The sequence below is a fragment of the Hylobates moloch genome, unplaced genomic scaffold (genome assembly GCF_009828535.3).
Source record: "Hylobates moloch isolate HMO894 unplaced genomic scaffold, HMol_V3 SCAFFOLD_10, whole genome shotgun sequence".
Classification (NCBI taxonomy): domain Eukaryota; kingdom Metazoa; phylum Chordata; class Mammalia; order Primates; family Hylobatidae; genus Hylobates; species Hylobates moloch.
In genome coordinates this window covers 85,108,021-85,126,935 of record NW_026652285.1, presented here as the reverse complement: position 1 = coordinate 85,126,935, position 18,915 = coordinate 85,108,021, and the positions used below count along the sequence as shown (strand labels likewise).

The following is an 18,915-nucleotide window of genomic DNA, read 5'->3' as shown; positions in this document are numbered from 1 at the left end:
GAGGTGGGGAGCGCCTCTGCCCGGCCGCCCCGTCTGGGAAGTGAGGAGCGCCTCTGCCCGGCCGCCCCGTCTGGGAAGTGAGGAGCGCCTCTGCCCAGCCACCCCATCTGGGAAGAAGTGAGGAGCGTCTCTGCCCGGCCACCCCGTCTGGGAAGTGAGGAGCGCCTCTGCCCGGCCGCCCCGTCTGGGAAGTGAGGTGCACCTCTGCCCGGCCGCCCCGTCTGGGAGGTGAGGAGCGCCTCTGCCCGGCCGCCCTGTCTGGGAAGAGGTGAGGAGCGTCTCTGCCCAGCCGCCCCGTCTGGGAAGTGAGGAGTGCCTCTGCCCGGCCGCTCATCGTCTGGGAAGTGAGGAGCACCTATGCACGGCCACCCATCGTCTGGGATGTGGGGAGCGCCTCTGCCCGGCCACTGCCCCGTCTGGGAAGTAAGGAGCGCCTCTACCCGGCTGTCCCAACTGGGATGTGAGGAACGCCTCTGCCCCGCCGCCCCGTCTGGGATGTGGGGAGCGCCTCTGCCTCCCCACCCTGTCTGGGAAGAAGTGAGGAACGTCTCTGCCCAGCCGCCCCATCTGGGAAGAAGTGAGGGGCACCTCTGCCTGGCTGCCCCGTCTGGGAAGAAGTGAGGGGCGCCTCTGCCTGGCCGCCCCGTCTGGGTGGAAGTGAGGGGTGCTTCTGCCCAGCCACCCTGTCTGGGAAGAAGTGAGGAGCATCTCTGCCCGGCCGCCCCGTCTGGGAGTTGAGGAGCATCTCTGCCCGCCGCCCTATCTGGGAAGTGAGAAGTGCCTCTGCCTGGCCACCCCATCTGGGAAGAAGTGAGGAGAGTCTCTGCCCAGCCGCCCCATCTGGGAAGTGAGGAGCGCCTCTGCCCGGCTGCCCTGTCTAGGAAGTGAGGAGCGCCTCTGCCCGGCCGCCCCATCTGGGAAGTGAGGAGCGCCTCTGCCCGGCCGCCCCATCTGGGATGTGGGGAGCACCTCTGCCCGGCCGCCCCGTCTGGGAGGTCTACCACGGAGGCCAGACGCAATGTGGGGGCTGGACGTGGTGGCTCACGCCTGTGGTCCCAGCACTTGGGGAGGCTGAGGCGGGTTGATCACTTGAGGCTAGGAGTTCGACACCAGCCTGGCCAGCATGGCGAAACATATGAAAAATACAACAGACCAACCAACCAACCCAGTGACAACAAAACAGGTCTACCCTGGAGTCATACTCTAATTTTTTCTATTTTCCTCCCTTTCTGATCCTTTATCCCACTTTCTTTTTCTTCCTCTTCCTTCTCCTTCTTCTTTGTCAAATAGAGGATTGAGTTATTATCATTGATCCATACAAAGTCCCTCTGTCATTTATTTTCTTTAATTCCCACCCCCCATTTCTATACCCTGTCTTCCCATGTACAACCTTCCTAATATGTTTGATATGCATCTTTTTGTTTGTATGTATTTTTAGAAAATGTGAACTGTTTTGTGTGCAAAAAAATTAATAAAAAAAAAATTCAAGATACAAAAGAAAAAAAAGAATATAGCACATGGCTAAATGATGATTAAAAGAAAAACAAGCTGTAAGAAAACAGTTGAAATAAATAGGAGATTAACTTAAAAATAAGGTATCTTTTGCTTTTATCAATAAACTTATTTTAGAATAGTTTTAGATTTGCATAAAATTTACAAATATATTACAGAGAGTTCCCACATCCCCATAGCCAGTTTTCCCTACTGTCAACATCTTATATTAGTTTGGTACAGTTGTCACAGTTAGCTAAGGTTGGTACATTATTATTAACTATAATATTTCATTAAAAATTTTTTAGTATTTATGTAGTGTCATTTTTCTACTCTTTGATCTCATTCAAGATACTACATTTAGTTATATTTTCTCCTTAGGCTTCTATTGGCTGCAATATTTTCTTAGCTTTTAAAATTACCATTATTCTTTTCTTTTAGCTCTCTGTACTTCGTTTTGTGTATTTTTATTGATCTGTGTTTCCCTTAGGCTGAATCTGTTATTAAACCATCCTCTGAGTTCCTAATTTCAAGCGTTCTGTTCTAGCATACTAATTTGATTCCTTTTGGTTGATTCCAAATTGGTATTGAAATCTTCCAGTCTTTTCTCTATTTTGCCTATCCTTCTATTTTCTTTTATCTGTCCCATAGTATTGACTCTGTATGTCTAGTAAGTTTTTTATTATTATTATTATACTTTCAGTTTTAGGGTACATGTGCACGATGTGCAGGTTTGTTACATATGTATCCATGTGCCATGTTGGTGTGCTGCACCCATTAACTCGTCATTTAGCATTAGGTATCTCTCCTAATGCTGTCCCTCCCTCCTCCCCCCACCCCACAACAGTCCCTGGAGTGTGATGTTCCCCTTCCCGTGTCCATGTGTTCTCATTGTTCAATTCCCACCTATGAGTGAGAACATGCAGTGTTTGGTTTTTTGTCCTTGTGATAGTTTACTGAGAATGATGGTTTCCAGTTTCATCCATGTCCCTACAAAGGACATGAACTCATCATTTTTTATGGCTGCATAGTATTCCATGGTGTATATGTGCCACATTTTCTTAATCCAGTCTATCGTTGTTGGACATTTGGGTTGGTTCCAAGTCTTTTCTATTGTGAATAGTGCTGCAATAAACATACGTGTGCATGTGTCTTTATAGCAGCATGATTTATAATCCTTTGGGTATATACCCAGTAATAGGATGGCTGGGTCAAATGGTATTTCTAGTTCTAGATCCCTGAGGAATCACCACACTGACTTCCACAATGGTTGAACTAGTTTACAGTCCCACCAACAGTGTAAAAGTGTTCCTATTTCTCCACATCCTCTCCAGCACCTGTTGTTTCCTGACTTTTTAATGATGGCCATTCTAACTGGTGTGAGATGGTATCTCATTGTGGTTTTGATTTGCATTTCTCTGATGGCCAGTGATGATGAGCATTTTTTCATGTGTTTTTTGGCTGCATAAATGTCTTCCTTTGCGAAGTGCCTGTTCATGTCCTTCACCCCCTTTTTGATGGGGTTGTTTTTTTCTTGTAAATTTGTTGGAGTTCATTGTAGATTCTGGATATTAGCCCTTTGTCAGATGAGTAGGTTGCGAAAATTTTCTCCCATTTTGTAGGTTGCCTGTTCACTCTGATGGTAGTTTCTTTTGCTGTGCAGAAGCTCTTTAGTTTAATTAGATCCCATTTGTCAATTTTGGCTTTTGTTGCCATTGCTTTTGGTGTTTTAGACATGAAGTCCTTGCCCATGCCTATGTCCTGAATGGTATTGCCTAGGTTTTCTTCTAGGGTTTTTATGGTTTTAGGTCTAATGTGTAAGTGTTTAATCCATCTTGAATTGATTTTTGTATAAGGTGTAAGGAAGGGATCCAGTTTCAGCTTTCTACATATGGCTAGCCAGTTTTCCCAGCACCATTTATTAAATAGGGAATCCTTATCCCATTGCTTGTTTTTGTAAGGTTTGTCAAAGATCAGATGGTTGTAGATATGCAGCATTATTTCTGAGGGCTCTGTTCTGTTCCATTGATCTATGTCTCTGTTTTGGTACCAGTACCATGCTGTTTTGGTTACTGTAGCCTTGTAGTATAGTTTGAAGTCAGGTAGTGTGATGCCTCCAGCTTTGTTCTTTTGGGTTAGGATTGACTTGGCAATGTGGGCTCTTTTTGGTTCCATATGAACTTTAAAATAGTTTTTTCCAATTCTGTGAAGAAAGTCGTTGGTAGCTTGATGGGGATGGCATTGAATCTATAAATTACCTTGGGCAGTATGGCCATTTTCACGATATTGATTCTTCCAACCCATGAGCATGGAATGTTCTTCCATTTGTTTGTGTCCTCTTTTATTTCATTGAGCAGTGGTTTGTAGTTCTCCTTGAAGAGGTCCTTCACATCCCTTGTAAGTTGGATTCCTAGGTATTTTATTCTCTTTGAAGCAATTGTGAATGGGAGTTCACTCATGATTTGGCTCTCTGTTTGTCTGTTATTGGTGTACAAGAATGCTTGTGATTTTTGTACATTGATTTTGTATCCTGAGACTTTGCTGAAGTTGCTTATCAGCTTAAGGAGATTTTGGGCTGAGACAATGGGGTTTTGTAGATATACAATCATGTCATCTGCAAACGGACAATTTGACTTCCTCTTTTCCTAATTGAATACCCTTTATTTCCTTCTCCTGTCTGATTGCCCTGGCCGGAACTTCCAGCACTATGTTGAATAGGAGTGTTGAGAGAGGGCATCCCTGTCTTGTGCCAGTTTTCAAAGGGAATGCTTCCAGTTTTTGCCCATTCAGTATGATATTGGCTGTAGGTTTGTCATAGATAGCTCTTATTATTTTGAGATACGTCCCATCAATACCTAATTTATTGAGAGTTTTTAGCATGAAGGGTTGTTGAATTTTGTCAAAGGCCTTTTCTGCATCTATTGAGATAATCATGTGGTTTTTGCCTTTGGTTCTGTTTATATGCTGGATTACATTTATTGATTTGCGTATGTTGAACCAGCCTTGCATCCCAGGGATGAAGCCCACTTGATCATGGTGGATAAGCTTTTTGATGTGCTGCTGGATTTGGTTTGCCAGTATTTTATTGAGGATTTTTGCATCAATGTTCATCAAGGATATTGGTCTGAAATTCTCTTTTTGGTTGTCTCTGCCAGGCTTTGGTATCAGGATGATGCTGGCCTCATAAAAAGTGTTAGGGAGGATTCCCTCTTTTTCTATTGATTGGAATAGTTTCAGAAGGAATGGTACCAGTTCCTCCTTGTACCTCTGGTAGAATTTGGCTGTGAATCCATCAGGTCCTGGACTCTTTTTGGTTGGTAAGCTATTGATTATTGCCACAATTTCAGAGCCTGTTATTGGTCTATTCAGAGATTCAACTTCTTCCTGGTTTAGTCTTGGGAGGGTGTATTTGTCGAGAAATTTATCCATTTCTTCTAGATTTTCTAGTTTATTTGCGTAGAGGTGTTTGTAGTATTCTCTGATGGTAGATTGTATTTCTGTGGGATCAGTGATGATACCCCCTTTATCATTTTTTATTGCATCTGTTTGATTCTTCTCTCTTTTCTTCCTTATTAGTCTTGCTAGCGGTCTATCAATTTTGTTGATCTTTTCAAAAAACCAGCTCTTGGATTCATTAATTTTTTGAAGGGTTTTTTATGTCTCTATTTCCTTCAGTTCGCTCTGATTTTAGTTATTTCTTGCCTTCTGCTAGCGTTTGAATGTGTTTGCTCTTGCTTTTCTAGTTCTTTTAATTGTGATGTTAGGGTATCAATTTTGGATCTTTCCTGCTTTCTCTGGTGGGCATTTAGTGCTATAAATTTCCCTATACACACTGCTTTGAATGTGTCCCAGAGATTCTGGTATGTTGTGTCTTTGTTCTCATTGGTTTCAAAGAACAACTTTATTTCTGCCTTCATTTGGTTATGTACCCAGTAGTCATTCAGGAGCAGGTTGTTCAGTTTCCATGTAGTTGAGTGGTTTTGAGTGAATTTCTTAATCCTGAGTTCTAGTTTGATTGCACTGTGGTCTAAGAGACAGTTTGTTATAATTTCTGTTCTTTTATATTTGCTGAGGAGAGCTTACTTCCAACTATGTGGTCAATTTTGGAATAGGTGTGGTGTGGTGCTGAAAAAAATGTATATTCTGTTGATTTGGGGTGGAGAGTTCTGTAGATGTCTATTAGGTCTGCTTGGTGCAGAGCTGAGTTCAATTTCTGGGTATCCTTGTTAACTTTCTGTCTCGTTGATCTGTCTAATGTTGACAGTGGGGTGTTAAAATCTCCCATTATTATTGTGTGGGAGTCTATGTCTCTTTGTAGGTCACTCAGGACTTGCTTTATGAATCTGTGTGCTCCTGTATTTGGTGCATATATATTTAGGATAGTTAGCTCTTCTTGTTGATCCCTTTACCATTATGTAATGGCCTTCTTTGTCTCTTTTGATCTTTGTTGGTTTAAAGTCTATTTTATCAGAGACTAGGATTGCAACCCCTGCCTTTTTTGGTTTTCCATTTGCTTGGTAGATCCTCCTCCATCCCTTTATTTTCAGTCTGTGTGTGTCTCTGCATGTGAGATGGGTTTCCTGAATACAGCACACTGATGGGTCTTGACTCCTTATCCAATTTGCCAGTCTGTATCTTTTTTTTTTTTTTGAGACGGAGTCTCACTCTGTCACCCAGGCTGGAGTGCAGTGGCGCAATCTCGGCTCGCTGCAAGCTCCGCCTCCTGGGTTCACTCCATTCTCCTGCCTCAGCCTCTCTGAGTAGCTGGGACTACAGGCGCCTGCCACCACGCCCGGTTAATTTTTTTGTATTTTTAGTAGAGACGGGGTTTCACTGTGGTATGGATCTCCTGACCTTGTGATCCACCCGCCTCGGCCTCCCAAAGTGCTGGGATTACAAGCATGAGCCACCACGCCCGGCCGCCAGTCTGTATCTTTTAATTGAAGCATTTAGCCCGTTTACATTTAAAATTAATATTGTTATGTGTGAATTTGATCCTGTCATTATGATGTTAGCTGGTTATTTTGCTCATTAGTTGATGCAGTTTCTTCCTAGCCTCGATGGTCTTTACAATTTGGCATGTTTTTGCAGTGGCTGGTACCAGTTGTTCCTTTCCATGTTTAGTGCTTCTTTCAGGAGCTCTTTTAGGGCAGGCCTGGTGGTGACAAAATCTCTCAGCATTTGCTTGTCTGTAAAGTATTTTATTTCTCCTTCACTTATGAAGCTTAGTTTGGTTGGATATGAAATTCTGGGTTGAAAATTCTTTTCCTTAAGAATGTTGGATATTGGCCCCCACTCTCTTCTGGCTTGTGGAGTTTCTGCCGAGAGATCAGCTGTTAGTCTGATGGGCTTCCCTTTGTGGGTAACCCGACCTTTCTCTCTGGCCGCCCTTAACATTTTTTCCTTCGTTTCAACTTTGGTGAATCTGACAATTATGTGTCTTGGGGTTGCTCTTCTCAAGGAATATCTTTGTGGCATTCTCTGTATTTCCTGAATCTGAATGTTGGCCTGCCTTGCTAGACTGGGGAAGTTCTTCTGGATAATATCTTTCAGAGTGTTTTCCAACTTGGTTCCATTCTCCCTGTCACTTTCAGGTACACCAATCAGACGTAGGTTTGGTCTTTTCACATAGTCCCATATTTCTTGGAGGCTTTGTTCATTTCTTTTTATTCTTTTTTCTCTAAACTTCCCTTCTCACTTCATTTCATTCATTTCATCTTCCATCACTGATACCCTTTCTTCCAGTTGATCGCATCGGCTACTGAGGCTTCTGTATTCTTCACATAGTTCTCAAAACTTGGCTTTCAGCTCCATCAGCTCCTTTAAGCACTTCTTTGCATTGGTCATTTTAGTTATACATTAGTCTAATTTTTTTTCAAAGTTTTTAACTTCTTTGCCATTGGTTTGAATTTCCTCCTGTAGCTCGGAGTAGTTTGATCATCTGAAGCCTTCTCTTGTCAAAGTCATTCTCCGTCCACCTTTGTTCCAGTGCTGGTGAGGAACTGCGTTCCTTTGGAGGAGGAGAGGCACTCTGCTTTTTAGAGTTTCCAGTTTTTCTGCTCTGTTTTCTCCCCATCTTTGTAGTTTTTTCTACTTTTGGTCTTTGATGATGGTGATGTACAGCTGGGTTTTTGGTGTGGGTGTCCTTTCTGTTTGTTAGTTTTCCTTCTAACAGACAGGACCCTCAGCTGCAGGTCTGTTGGAGTTTGCTAGAGGTCCACTCCAGATGCTGTTTGCCTGGATGTCAGCAGTGGAGGCTGCAGAGCAACGGATTTTCGTGAACTGCAAATTCAGCTGTCTGATCATTCCTCTGGAAGTTTTGTCTCAGAGGAGTACCCGGCTGAGTGAGGTGTCAGTCTGTCCCTACTGGAGGGGTGCCTCCCAGTTAGGCTGCTCAGGGGTCAGGGACCCACTTTAGGAGCCAGTCTGCCCATTCTCAGATCTCCAGCTGCGTGCTGGGAGAACCACTACTCTCTTCAAAGCTGTCTGACAGGGACATTTAAGTCTGCAGAGGTTCCTGCTGACTTTCTGTTTGTCTGTGCTCTGCCCCCAGAGGTGGAGCCTACAGAGGCAGGCAGGCCTCCTTGAGCTGTGGTGGGCTCCACCCAGTTCGAGCTTCCTGGCTGCTTTGTTTACCTAAGCAAGCCTGGGCAATGGCAGGCGCCCCTCCCCCAGCCTCGCTGCCATCTTGCAGTTGGATCTCAGACTGCTGTGCTAGCAATCAGCGAGACTGTGGGCATGGGACCCTCTGAGCCAGGTGTGGGACACAATCTCCTGGTGTGCCATTTTCCAAGCCCTTTGGAAAAGCACAGTATTAGGGTGGGAGTGACCTGATTTTCCAGGTGCCGTCTGTCACCCCTTTCTTTGACTAGGAAAGGAAACTCCCTGACTTGCGCTTCCCGAGTGAGACAATGCCTCCCCCTGCTTCGGCTCGGCTCACACATGGTGCGCTAAACCAACTGTCCTGCACCCACTGTTTGGCACTCCCTAGTGAGATGAACCCGGTACCTCAGATAGAAATGCAGAAATCATCAGTCTTCTGCGTCGTTCACGCTGGGAGCTGTAGACCAGAGCTGCTCCTATTCAGCCATCTTGGCTCCACAGTCTAGTAAGTTTTGATTGAAGACACATGATATATGGAAATACAGCACCACATATTTATCTTTTGTGAATATCATATTTGAACACACATGATACATGTATAACATATATAATGTATTGTCATCATATATGAATGCATCATAGAGGTTCAACTTGATGGCATCTTTCACCAGGAAAGGTTCTCTTTTTTCTAAGGAGATATACTCACTTAGCCCAGCTGAGTTGGGGCTAGACTGCAGTTTTGATAAGACTTATTCTGCTTCTCCACTGCTTCTTTTCCTATGGGTGGCTCTCCTGGGCATTCAGTTGAGAATGTGGCAAGTCTTTGTCTCCATAACCTTGAAAAACTGTGGAAGATTTGCTTCTGCCATTCACAAGTTTTCAGCTTAGCTCTTCAGACTCCCAACCTAGCTTCAAAATTCAGCCAATTCTTGAGAAGAGTCTGGTCATGTGTTTGGAACCCCTTCAGTTCCCAGTTTTGTTACTCTAGTCACTTACAAATGCCAAAATCTATGTTAATTTCTCTGCTCTTGAGTGACCTTCTGCAAGAGGTCAAGCTTGGATTCTCAGCCTCTAGCTTAGGCCAGAATGGTAAGAATGTAGTCCCCCAAGGTGAGGTGAAAAGAGGCTGTACTTCCCCAGTGTCATTTCACCATTTAACACTTTCTTTTGCTTGTTTTGTTTTTATGCTCCCTCATCTTCCTGCTAAGTTTCTATAAGACTTTTCTTTCCAAAGAGAGTACATATCTTTTAGTAGCAAGTTCTGTTTCTGTTATTCCTTTTCTATCAACCATAGAGTGTAACACAAGGAAGGTTCTATTGTGATTATTTTTAAAATGGCAGACAGTGATAAAGTTTTCTGGGGAAGTCTGTTGCCTGGTTGACATCCAAGGAATCTCATATTATGGCATTTATCTTGGTGAATTCCTCATCATCTGGATCTTATCCTTCTTATAGTTGCAGTCCCAGAAACTTGAAATCAGTATATACGTGGATTCACACCACACAAGCTTGCAGAGGATGGATGAGTTAAACAGAAAGTGGATTACTTTATACTGATGTGTTAGTTGGTGTTCTCCAGAAAAACAGAACCAATAGTATATCTACATCTCTATCAGTTTCTCTCTCTTTAGCTCCTTATTTTTCTATGCCCTATTATAATTGCTTTACTTAATCAATTTTTCCTTTATGTGTATTGTTGCCATTAATAGGGTTATAACCAAGTACCTTCTTGCACTACCCACTTACGATATCTCCATATTTTCTGTTATCTCTTGAGATCATAGTTTACCTATATTTTGTGTATATATACATACATATACACATATATATTTTTTAATTTTAGGTGTATTTATAGGGAAACTTCAGTATTGCTTCTGTATATCCTAAATAGGTAAGTAGTAGACATCAAATAATAAACTTTTGGCCACTCTTGAACCTAGAACTCTGAACCCTTTTTGAACAACTTAATAGTCCTCCACTTTGTCATTTTTAATTGTTAGCTTTACTCTCTCTTTTGTAAATGTCTGCAGGACTGATCCCTTAATGAGCAGGTACTTGTTTGATGTTTTAGGAACCAGTGGCATTGGAAGATGTCAGACATGGCACATGGATGTGATCTTCAAAAACTGTTACAGCCTCATCTCATTGGGTGAGTACAGTTTCTCCAATGCCAAAATATGTAGGATCATGAGATTTACAGGTGTTCATCTGAGACTGATCTTTGAGTTTAGGGACCAGAGACAAGATATTTCTGTACTAAACAGATGATAGTCGTTTTCTTTAAAACTTTGTAAATAGATAGTCTTACTTTGTTACCTTAGAAGTATCAACATTTCTCTATCACAGAATTCCTGAAGACTACTTAGGACATAATTCTAGGATCCATTGATGTTATCTTCCAACTAAGAAGAACCATATAAATAGATAACAAAGGAAAAATAGAGAAACGTCACAAAATATCAGCCAGGAAAGAATCAGATAACTAAAACAACCAAGAAGACAGGAATCCTTGTAAATAAGAGTCCATTTATCCATTATTGTGGTGCTAGTAACAATAGTGGTACTAGGAGATAGCTTTTGAAATGTTGGTTAGGGTCCTCTATGCAGAGCCCCTCATCTGTATTTTAAAAACCTGCATTCGTCTAGTAGAAGCAACAGCAACTTCATTTCTATATACCTTTATCTATCTTCTCACATATCTCTTGATCTCAGAGGAAGATTGGCCCCTTCCACTTTTAATCTTTCCATTCTGTACTTCAGATTCCATTATTTTCGACTTGTTTTGGGGCCTTATTTAATGACTGTTTTATGATTCAGTCTCTCCAGTTCACCAGCTCCTATCCTTCTACTTTGACATTAAAAAGGTTTTCTTGCTTTTGCAATAACATGTTGCCTAAAAATTTTTTATCTGCCTTTCAAAATTATTCTGTCATTATCAAATGTTTCAGACTTGTAGCTAATATCCTAAGTTCCTATTCTCTTTTAATCTTTGGAGTTAGATTCTTGTCTTCTAAAATTATTTTGAAGAGATTCTTGAATTCTTTCTTGATAGTAAGGTGTTCTTAGTCCTTTCTGTGTTCAGACTTTCTGCTGTGTTTGGTATTTTGTTTTACCTTGTGTGACATCGCCAGATTCTTTTCCATTCTAATCTCTTTCCAAATGCTTTTTTGTTAACTTCACTTGCTCCCTAATGTGAATGCATGTGCCTTTATGGTTTATTTTTCTACTTATTTTTATCTCAAAAAATTAGTGCATTCCAATATCCTCAAATAGTCCTTCCATGTTAACTTTCTTATATATTTTTTTCAACTTAAGTGTTTCACTTACATTCTATCCCCATATAGTCCCCTGCTTACAGTTTATTGCCATTAGAATGTCCTACTTACACTTTAAATCACTTTAACCTCAATATGGTGAAAGCAAAATCACCACCTTCCCCTGGGTAGCCTCTCTATCATTAGTACCACTATTCTTCCAGCCTCCTTGGCTAGAAAACACTATCTTTATGAATCTTGTTTTGTAAAAATTCCCTATAATCTATTTCAGCATTTTTTGTTTCTTCTTTATGTCTTATCTACACTTATACCAAGTTCTTACTGGTATTATCCCAATCCAGGCTCATATCTTTCATATTATGCTTTCTTGCTAAGTTTGACCATTGTTCTTTTATTCATTTTAGACAGAATTAACAAGCTTTTAATCTAAGACATCACATCTAAGATATATTTATCCTGTTAATATTCTGACAGAAAACTTCACTTTTCCTGTCTCCTGCTAGATGACATTGAATTTCTCTGTTTAAAGTGTGAGAGTTTTTTATTATCTGATCCCATTTCACTTTTCTGGTTTTTTGCCCCTGGTTTCCAAAAACATACATACATTTGAATTAGTTTCATTGTCTTTTATTCACAACATTTATTTTAATGAATCTTTACCTCTGATTTTATTATGCACTTTATCTCAAAGCTACCATTTCTTTGATCACACCTATTGTGATATCATACAAAACATATCTGGTCTTTGTTTGCAATTCTTGTCACAGAGCTTTGAAAGCCCTCCAAATTTCCTGAGTGATAGGAATATCATCTTTTGTTGTTCATAATACACCTTTTTAAAAAATCATACTTTTTATGTTGATGAGGTGAAATAGGGTAGGGCCCCTAGATAACCTCAATAGTGGATCTGATCACTAAAAAGACCAAGCAACGAGAGGGTTAGAACTTTCAACTCCACCCACTAACCTCTGGGAAGGAAGATATGGGGATGGAGATTAAGCTCTATACAAACTCTTAAACAGTGATATTTGATGAGCTTCTAGATTGGTCTACACATCAAGGTGCTAGAAGTGTAGCATGCCCAGAGACTATGTGGAAGCTCTATACCCCTTTCCCTTCTGCCCACCTTGCCCTGTGCATCTCTTCCTGAATGGCTTTTCCTGAATTGTATCCTTTATAATAAACTGGTAAATGTAAGTAAAGTGTTTTCCTGAGTTCTGTGAGCCATTCTAGCAAATTATTGAACCAGAGGAGGAGGGGTTATAGCAACCCTCAACTTGTAGCCAGTTGGTCAGAAGTATGGGAGGACCAGCTTGTGATTATCATGTGAAGTGGAGGCAGTCTTTTGGGACTGAGCCCTTTAACTTGAGGGATATGATGCTTACTCCAGGTAGGTAATGTTGGAATTAAATTGTAGGATATCTAGTTGGTGTCCAGAGAGTTGGATAATTGGTCAGAATGGAAAAAAACCCCACACATTTGCACACAGAAGTGTGTTAAGTATGAGTTATAGAGAAGAATAGGCTGTGGCTATACAATTTGTCAGAAATGCAGTGTTTTCCAGACATATATATTGATCCATTTCACCTTTAAACTCCCTATTAATCAGCACTTATATTGAAAAATTTTACATTTTATCATAGCACTATTTTATTTTCTGTAACTGATGAAGGAGCCTTGTTTTCTGCCTTTGTATTTCAGAGGAAAGAGATAACATCTTCTACTTAATCCTGGATACTATATCCAAAGTCAGAGCATCCACTGCAAAGCAGAGAATTTCTGAAAAACAAAATAATGTCATCATATGATGTTAGAATTTTTTTTTTCAAATGATGGTTCCTAATACTTCACATTAGAAGAACTCGAATTTGATGACCAGTTTGAGAAACACCAGTATAACCAGATTATAAGAAAAAGCAAGTCAAAAGGAAGATCATGAATATAACAACTTCAAGGAAACATTTAATCAAAGACCAAAGCTTTTTAAACCACTGAGAGTTTTTATAAGAAAAGACCTCATACACTAGTCCCCACTTATTCATGGGGGATACATTTCAAGACCCCCAGAGAATGCCTGAAATCTCTGATGTACCAAACCCTAACCAGGTTCTTAGTATGAGCTAAATGACAAATGGATGGGTAGTACATACAGTGTAGATACACTGGACAAAGAAATGATTCACAGCCCAGGCAAGACAGAGCAGATCGCACAAGATTTCATCACAATACTCAGAAAACCACACCATTTAAAAGTTATGAATTATTTCTGGAATTTTCAATATAATATTTTTGACCACAATTGCCCATGGATAACTGAAACCATGGAAAGTGGAACTGTGGATAAGGCAGGACTACTGTAACTATGACATCAATGGTAGGAACCTGAAGCATAGTTCTGCTATAGTGAATTTTTTCAAAAGAAACTCATGAATGAAAAATAATTTATTAGATATAAGAAAGGATGCATTTGTATCTCAAATTTATTCTGGAAATAAATGAAAAGCCAACACCTATTACATACCCACAAAAATGAAAAAATAAAGCCATAGTTCAGTACTGATGGAATCTGAGAAAATTTATATGACAGCGAACCCATACCTCTGTACTGAATGTGGGAAAGGCTACACTTGTATTGCATCCCTGACCCAGCATCAGAAAACACATATTGGAGAGAAACCTTATGAATGTAAAATATATGGTAAGTCCTTTACCCGGAACACTAATCTTATTCAACATCAAAGAATACATACTGGAGAGAAACCTTATGAATGTAATGAATGTGGGAAAGCTTTTAGTCAGAGCACTAATCTTATTCAGCATCAAAGAGTCCATACTGGGGAGAAACCTTATGAGTGTAATGAATGTGAAAAAACCTTTAGTCATAGGTCGTCCCTTAGAAATCATGAGAGAATCCATACTGGAGAAAAACCCTATCCTTGTAATGAATGTGGGAAAGCTTTCAGCCATATCTCTGCCCTTACTCAACATCATAGAATTCATACTGGAAAGAAATCATATGAATGTACTGAATGTGGAAAAACCTTCAGCCGCAGCACACACCTAATTGAACATCAGGGAATTCATTCTGAGGAAAAATCCTACCAGTGCAAGGAATGTTGGAAAGTTTTTTGCCACAGTACATCACTAATTCGACATCAGAGAACCCACACAGGAGAGAAACCATATGAATGTAATGAATGTGGGAAAGCTTTCAGCCATACCCCAGCCTTCATTCAACATCAAAGAATTCATACTGGAGAAAAACCTTATGAGTGTACTGCATGTGGAAAGGCCTTCAATTGGAGTGCACATCTTACTGAACACCAGAGAACTCATACTGGAGAGAAGCCCTATGTTTGTAAAGAATGTGGAAAAACCTTCAGTCGAAGTACACACCTTACTGAACATCTAAAAATTCATTCTGGTGTGAAACCCTATCGATGTAATGAATGTCAGAAACTGTTTTGCTATAGAACCTCACTAATTCGACATCAGAGGACGCATACAGGAGAGAAACCCTACCAGTGTAATGAATGTGGGAAATCCTTCAGCTTAAGCTCAGCTCTGACTAAACATAAGCGAATACATACAAGGGAGAGACCCTATCAATGTAATAAGTGTGGTGATGTCTTTTGTCATAGTACATCCTTAATTCGACATCAGAAAACTCATTTCAGAAAGGAAGCCTTAGCAGAGTAATGAGCATGGGAAAGCCTGCAGTCAGTCGTAGGTTATTGTTTACACCTGAGCACTCACAGTACAAGCAACCCTAGGATTGTTATGTGAGGAAAATCTTCAGGCAAAACACTCATTTACTTAATATGCTATTTGTACTGAGAAGAAAGACTATGCTTATAATCTAAAAAAGGTGTTATTGAAAAAGTTATAATGGAAGTGTTCATCCAAAACTGAGGTTTTTTAAAGACATATTTAGAAAGTTATTTATTTTAAGAGATAATTTATTAAAATGTATATATTTGCTTATAAAAAAAGCCTTTTGAATTACACAGAAATCTTAGTAGGATAATGAAAATTGTTCACTCTATATAATCCCTTTTTTGTTTATTAAGTCCTATGTTATATTTCAGCATTCAAGAAACACTTTTATAGAGGGTTTGAAAATAAAATGGACAGATTTCATTAATAGCCATAGACAAATAATGTTTTCTCCCATAAAGATACTATGCATTATTTTCTAAGATTTTTGTAATATTTTTTAATGGACTATATATATGGTTACAAAGAAAATTGCAATAAATTCTCAGAGGGAAATACTCAGGCCCTCCCTAATTTTTCAGTGCAATGCAGTAAAAATAGAAATGAAAACAACTAAAAGTAGCACCCTAACATGATTTAGAAATTTAAAATAAGTTTCTAAGTAATTTTGGAGTTAAAGAATAAATCTGTACAGGAAAAAACGTGATTATTAGAAGACAAAACTAGAACAAAAATTATACATTGAATTCAGAAAGGAAAAAGAATAATATAAACCCAAAGAAAATAAATGCTTTAATAAAGATAAAACCACACCTCAATGAAATAGTTACAAAAGGTAGATTTCATAAGGCAATAGACAAACTTCTAGCAAGTAGGAATGATGGGACAAGGACAAAAAATCCAAGAGTAAGAAAATGATTATAAATATATATGGAAGGAAACTTAAATACTCGAAGTCAATCATTAAGAAATCTAGCAGCTTAGTAAAGTCAGTACTAAGGTTTAATTTAGAACTTCTAGACTATTTCAAAAATAGAAATCTTCATTAATAAAGAAAAGCCTATCTTAATAGATGCTGTAAAAATCATTTAATAAAATTCTGTATACATCGACTTTTTTTTAAAGTTAGAAAGAAAATCCCTTATATTGTATATTGATGATGAACATGTATTAGTGTGTGTTCTCCAGAGAGAAGAGAAGGAATGGAGAGAGAGGGAGGGAAGAGAGAAAGGAAGGAAAGGAGAGGGAGGGAAAAAAGGGAGAGAGGGGGAAAGGAAGGAAGACAGAGAGAAAGGAAGGAAGGAGATGTGCACAGACATTAATGGATGATAAGCCCAAGATCTGCAGTCAGCAAGCTGGAGACTCAGGAGAGCCAATGGTAAAGCTCTAGTCTGAGTTTGAAGGCCTGAGCCTTCTGAAGGGCAGGAAAACTGAAGGTGTAAGTTCCAGTCCGAGTCTGCAGGCAGGCAGAAGACTAATGTCCCAGCTTGAAGACAGGCAGGGAGAGAAGTCTCTTACTCAGCCTTTTATTCTGTTTGGGCCTACAATGGATTGGATGAGGTCTATAGCCACATTGACTAGGGAAATCTGTTTTACTTAGTCTACTGGTTCAAATGTTAACCCCCTCTTTGAAACACATTGCCCAGGCTGAGTGCAGTGGTGTGATCTCAGCTTACTGCAAGCTCCACCTCCTGGGTTCTTGCCATTCTCCTGCCTCAGCCTCCCGAGTAGCTGGGATCACAGGTGTGTGCCACCATGCCTGGCTAATTTTTGTATTTTTAGTAGAGACAGAGTTTCACCATGTTGGCCAGGCTGGTCTTGAATGCCTGACCTCAGGTGATCCACCTGCCTTGGCCTCCCAAAGTGCTGGGATTACAGACGTGAGCCACTGAGCCTGGCCTGCTATTGATTTTTATAGGATGATCTCTCTAGCAACTTTGATGAGATTTATTAGTTCTCATAAAATTAGTTCTAATACTTTGTGGATTCTGTTGGTTTTACAGGTATATGGTCATATTATCTGCAAATTATATCACTGTATCTCTTCCAATTTTTATGTTTCATGTTCTCTTTTTTTCTGTCTTTTCCTTATAACTTTCGCCAGAACCTCCAGGACTAAACACTGAAACTATATTTTCTATCCCAGGAGTTAGAAAATTATGGCCCATAGGCCAAATCCAGCCCACCTGCCTGTTTTCATATAGCCCATGAGCCAAGAACATTTGCAATTGATGTGATACTAGAAACACTAACTTTCAGCTCCAATCAAGCAAACTGTTATGCCAAAAAGAATTCCCTTCTTCTCATTAAAAGACCTGTATTTCAAAATCATTGTATGTAATATTATGAGTTTCACCAAAGAAAAAGTAGAAATGTGTTTTGCTGTTGTTATAGAAATACCTACATAATACCCTTGATTGCCTCTTGGCCTTCAAAGCCTAAAATATTTTCTATCTAGCCCTTTGGAGAAAATTTTTGCTGATCCCCCTTTCTATCAATCAGCCTTTACTCCAACAGCTTTTTTTTTTTTTTTTTTGAGATAGGGTCTCACTCTGTCACCCAAGCTGGAGTGCAGTGGTGCAATCATGGTTTCCTGCAGCCTCACCCTCCCAGGAACAGGTGATCCTCCCACCTCAGCCTCCCTAGTAGCTGGGACTACAGGCATGCACCACCATACCCAGCTAATTTTTATATTTTAGCAGAGATAGGGTTTCACCACATTGCCCAAGCCGGTCTCAAACTCCTGGGCTCAAGTGATTCACCCACCTCGGCCTCACAAAATACTGATTACAAGCGTGAGCCACCACACCTGGCCATTCCAACTGTTATTTACTGTAATTTTGTGCTGCATTTCCCCCCCAAATAAACATGTTTGTCAAAATGAACCACTTAGAATGCCTTTAATAAAATGGGCATGAAATTATACAACTGTGTGGTTAAGGAGCTATTTTGAAGTAGTCCTGTTACTGCTCCTCTTTAAACATCATGAATAATTTAAGCCCCAATGGAAGAAAATTAGATAAATGTCAAACACACTTCGAGAGTAAATATCAAATCAGGACATTCTGAGGTTATTTCAGGAATTCAAGGACAACAATGAAGACTCCAAATTTCTATTTTTGGCATAGAGGACTTTGTCATTCAGTGCTCTTATCCCAAGACAGATCTTTCATTGAAACTGTCGTTCCTGGAAACAGGCCCATCATAATACTAGCTGTTGTTCTTGAAAAGCAGTATTTCAGGAATATTGTTCCACTGGCTTCAAAATGTTTATGATGGCTCTGTTTTTGGTTATTAGAACAAGAGACAATTACTGGCTAACCACTTGGTGAAGAGAGAAGTGGAGTGTCAGGTTGATTAGAAAGCCTGGCTCTGTACTTCCGACCTGGTCAGCAGTACCAACGGCCATTACCCAGCTGCCTGGATTCCCACAGCCTAACACAACTACCTTCATTTTCCCATGTTCCTGTTAAACCTACATTAGCCCTGAACACAGTTTTCCTCAAAAACCCAAGAACAATTCCACCTCTACACTCTTCTCCTTGCAGTTCCCTTTGTCTGAAATACTCATCCCCCAGATGTCTGCACGATGCACTCCCTCACAACCTTCTGGCCCCTAGGGGTCACCTCACAGAAGATAACCCCCAAAACCCCAAGAATAAAGGAGTACTCTTTCCTCAGCCTCCTTGCCTGGCCCCTCATACTTGTTTGTTGCCTGTACCCACTCCCTCTAAGTGCAACAAAGTCAAGAGTTTTATTTGTTCACTGTAGTATCAGCACCGGAAGCAATACCAAGCGTGACACAGGCACTCAGTGTTTGTTGCTTTAA

The 18,915-nt window shown here is 40.3% G+C and overlaps 1 protein-coding gene across 3 annotated transcripts in view; it reads left to right on the top strand.

Moving 5' to 3' along the window:
- The window catches only part of ZNF883 (zinc finger protein 883), a 46,281-nt gene extending 28,536 nt beyond the window's left edge, over positions 1-17,745 (top strand). For 2 of the 3 annotated variants that reach the window (XM_032164898.2, XM_032164897.2), the window contains 2 exons: positions 10,166-10,243; positions 13,071-17,745. In XM_032164898.2, the coding sequence (XP_032020789.1) occupies positions 13,929-15,068 (1,140 nt within the window). In that variant the 5' untranslated portion in view covers positions 10,166-10,243; positions 13,071-13,928 and the 3' untranslated portion in view covers positions 15,069-17,745. The remainder of the gene's footprint in view (positions 1-10,165; positions 10,244-13,070) is intronic. The other variant, XM_032164899.2, reaches the window with a different exon arrangement.
- Positions 17,746-18,915: the final 1,170 nt, after the last annotated feature.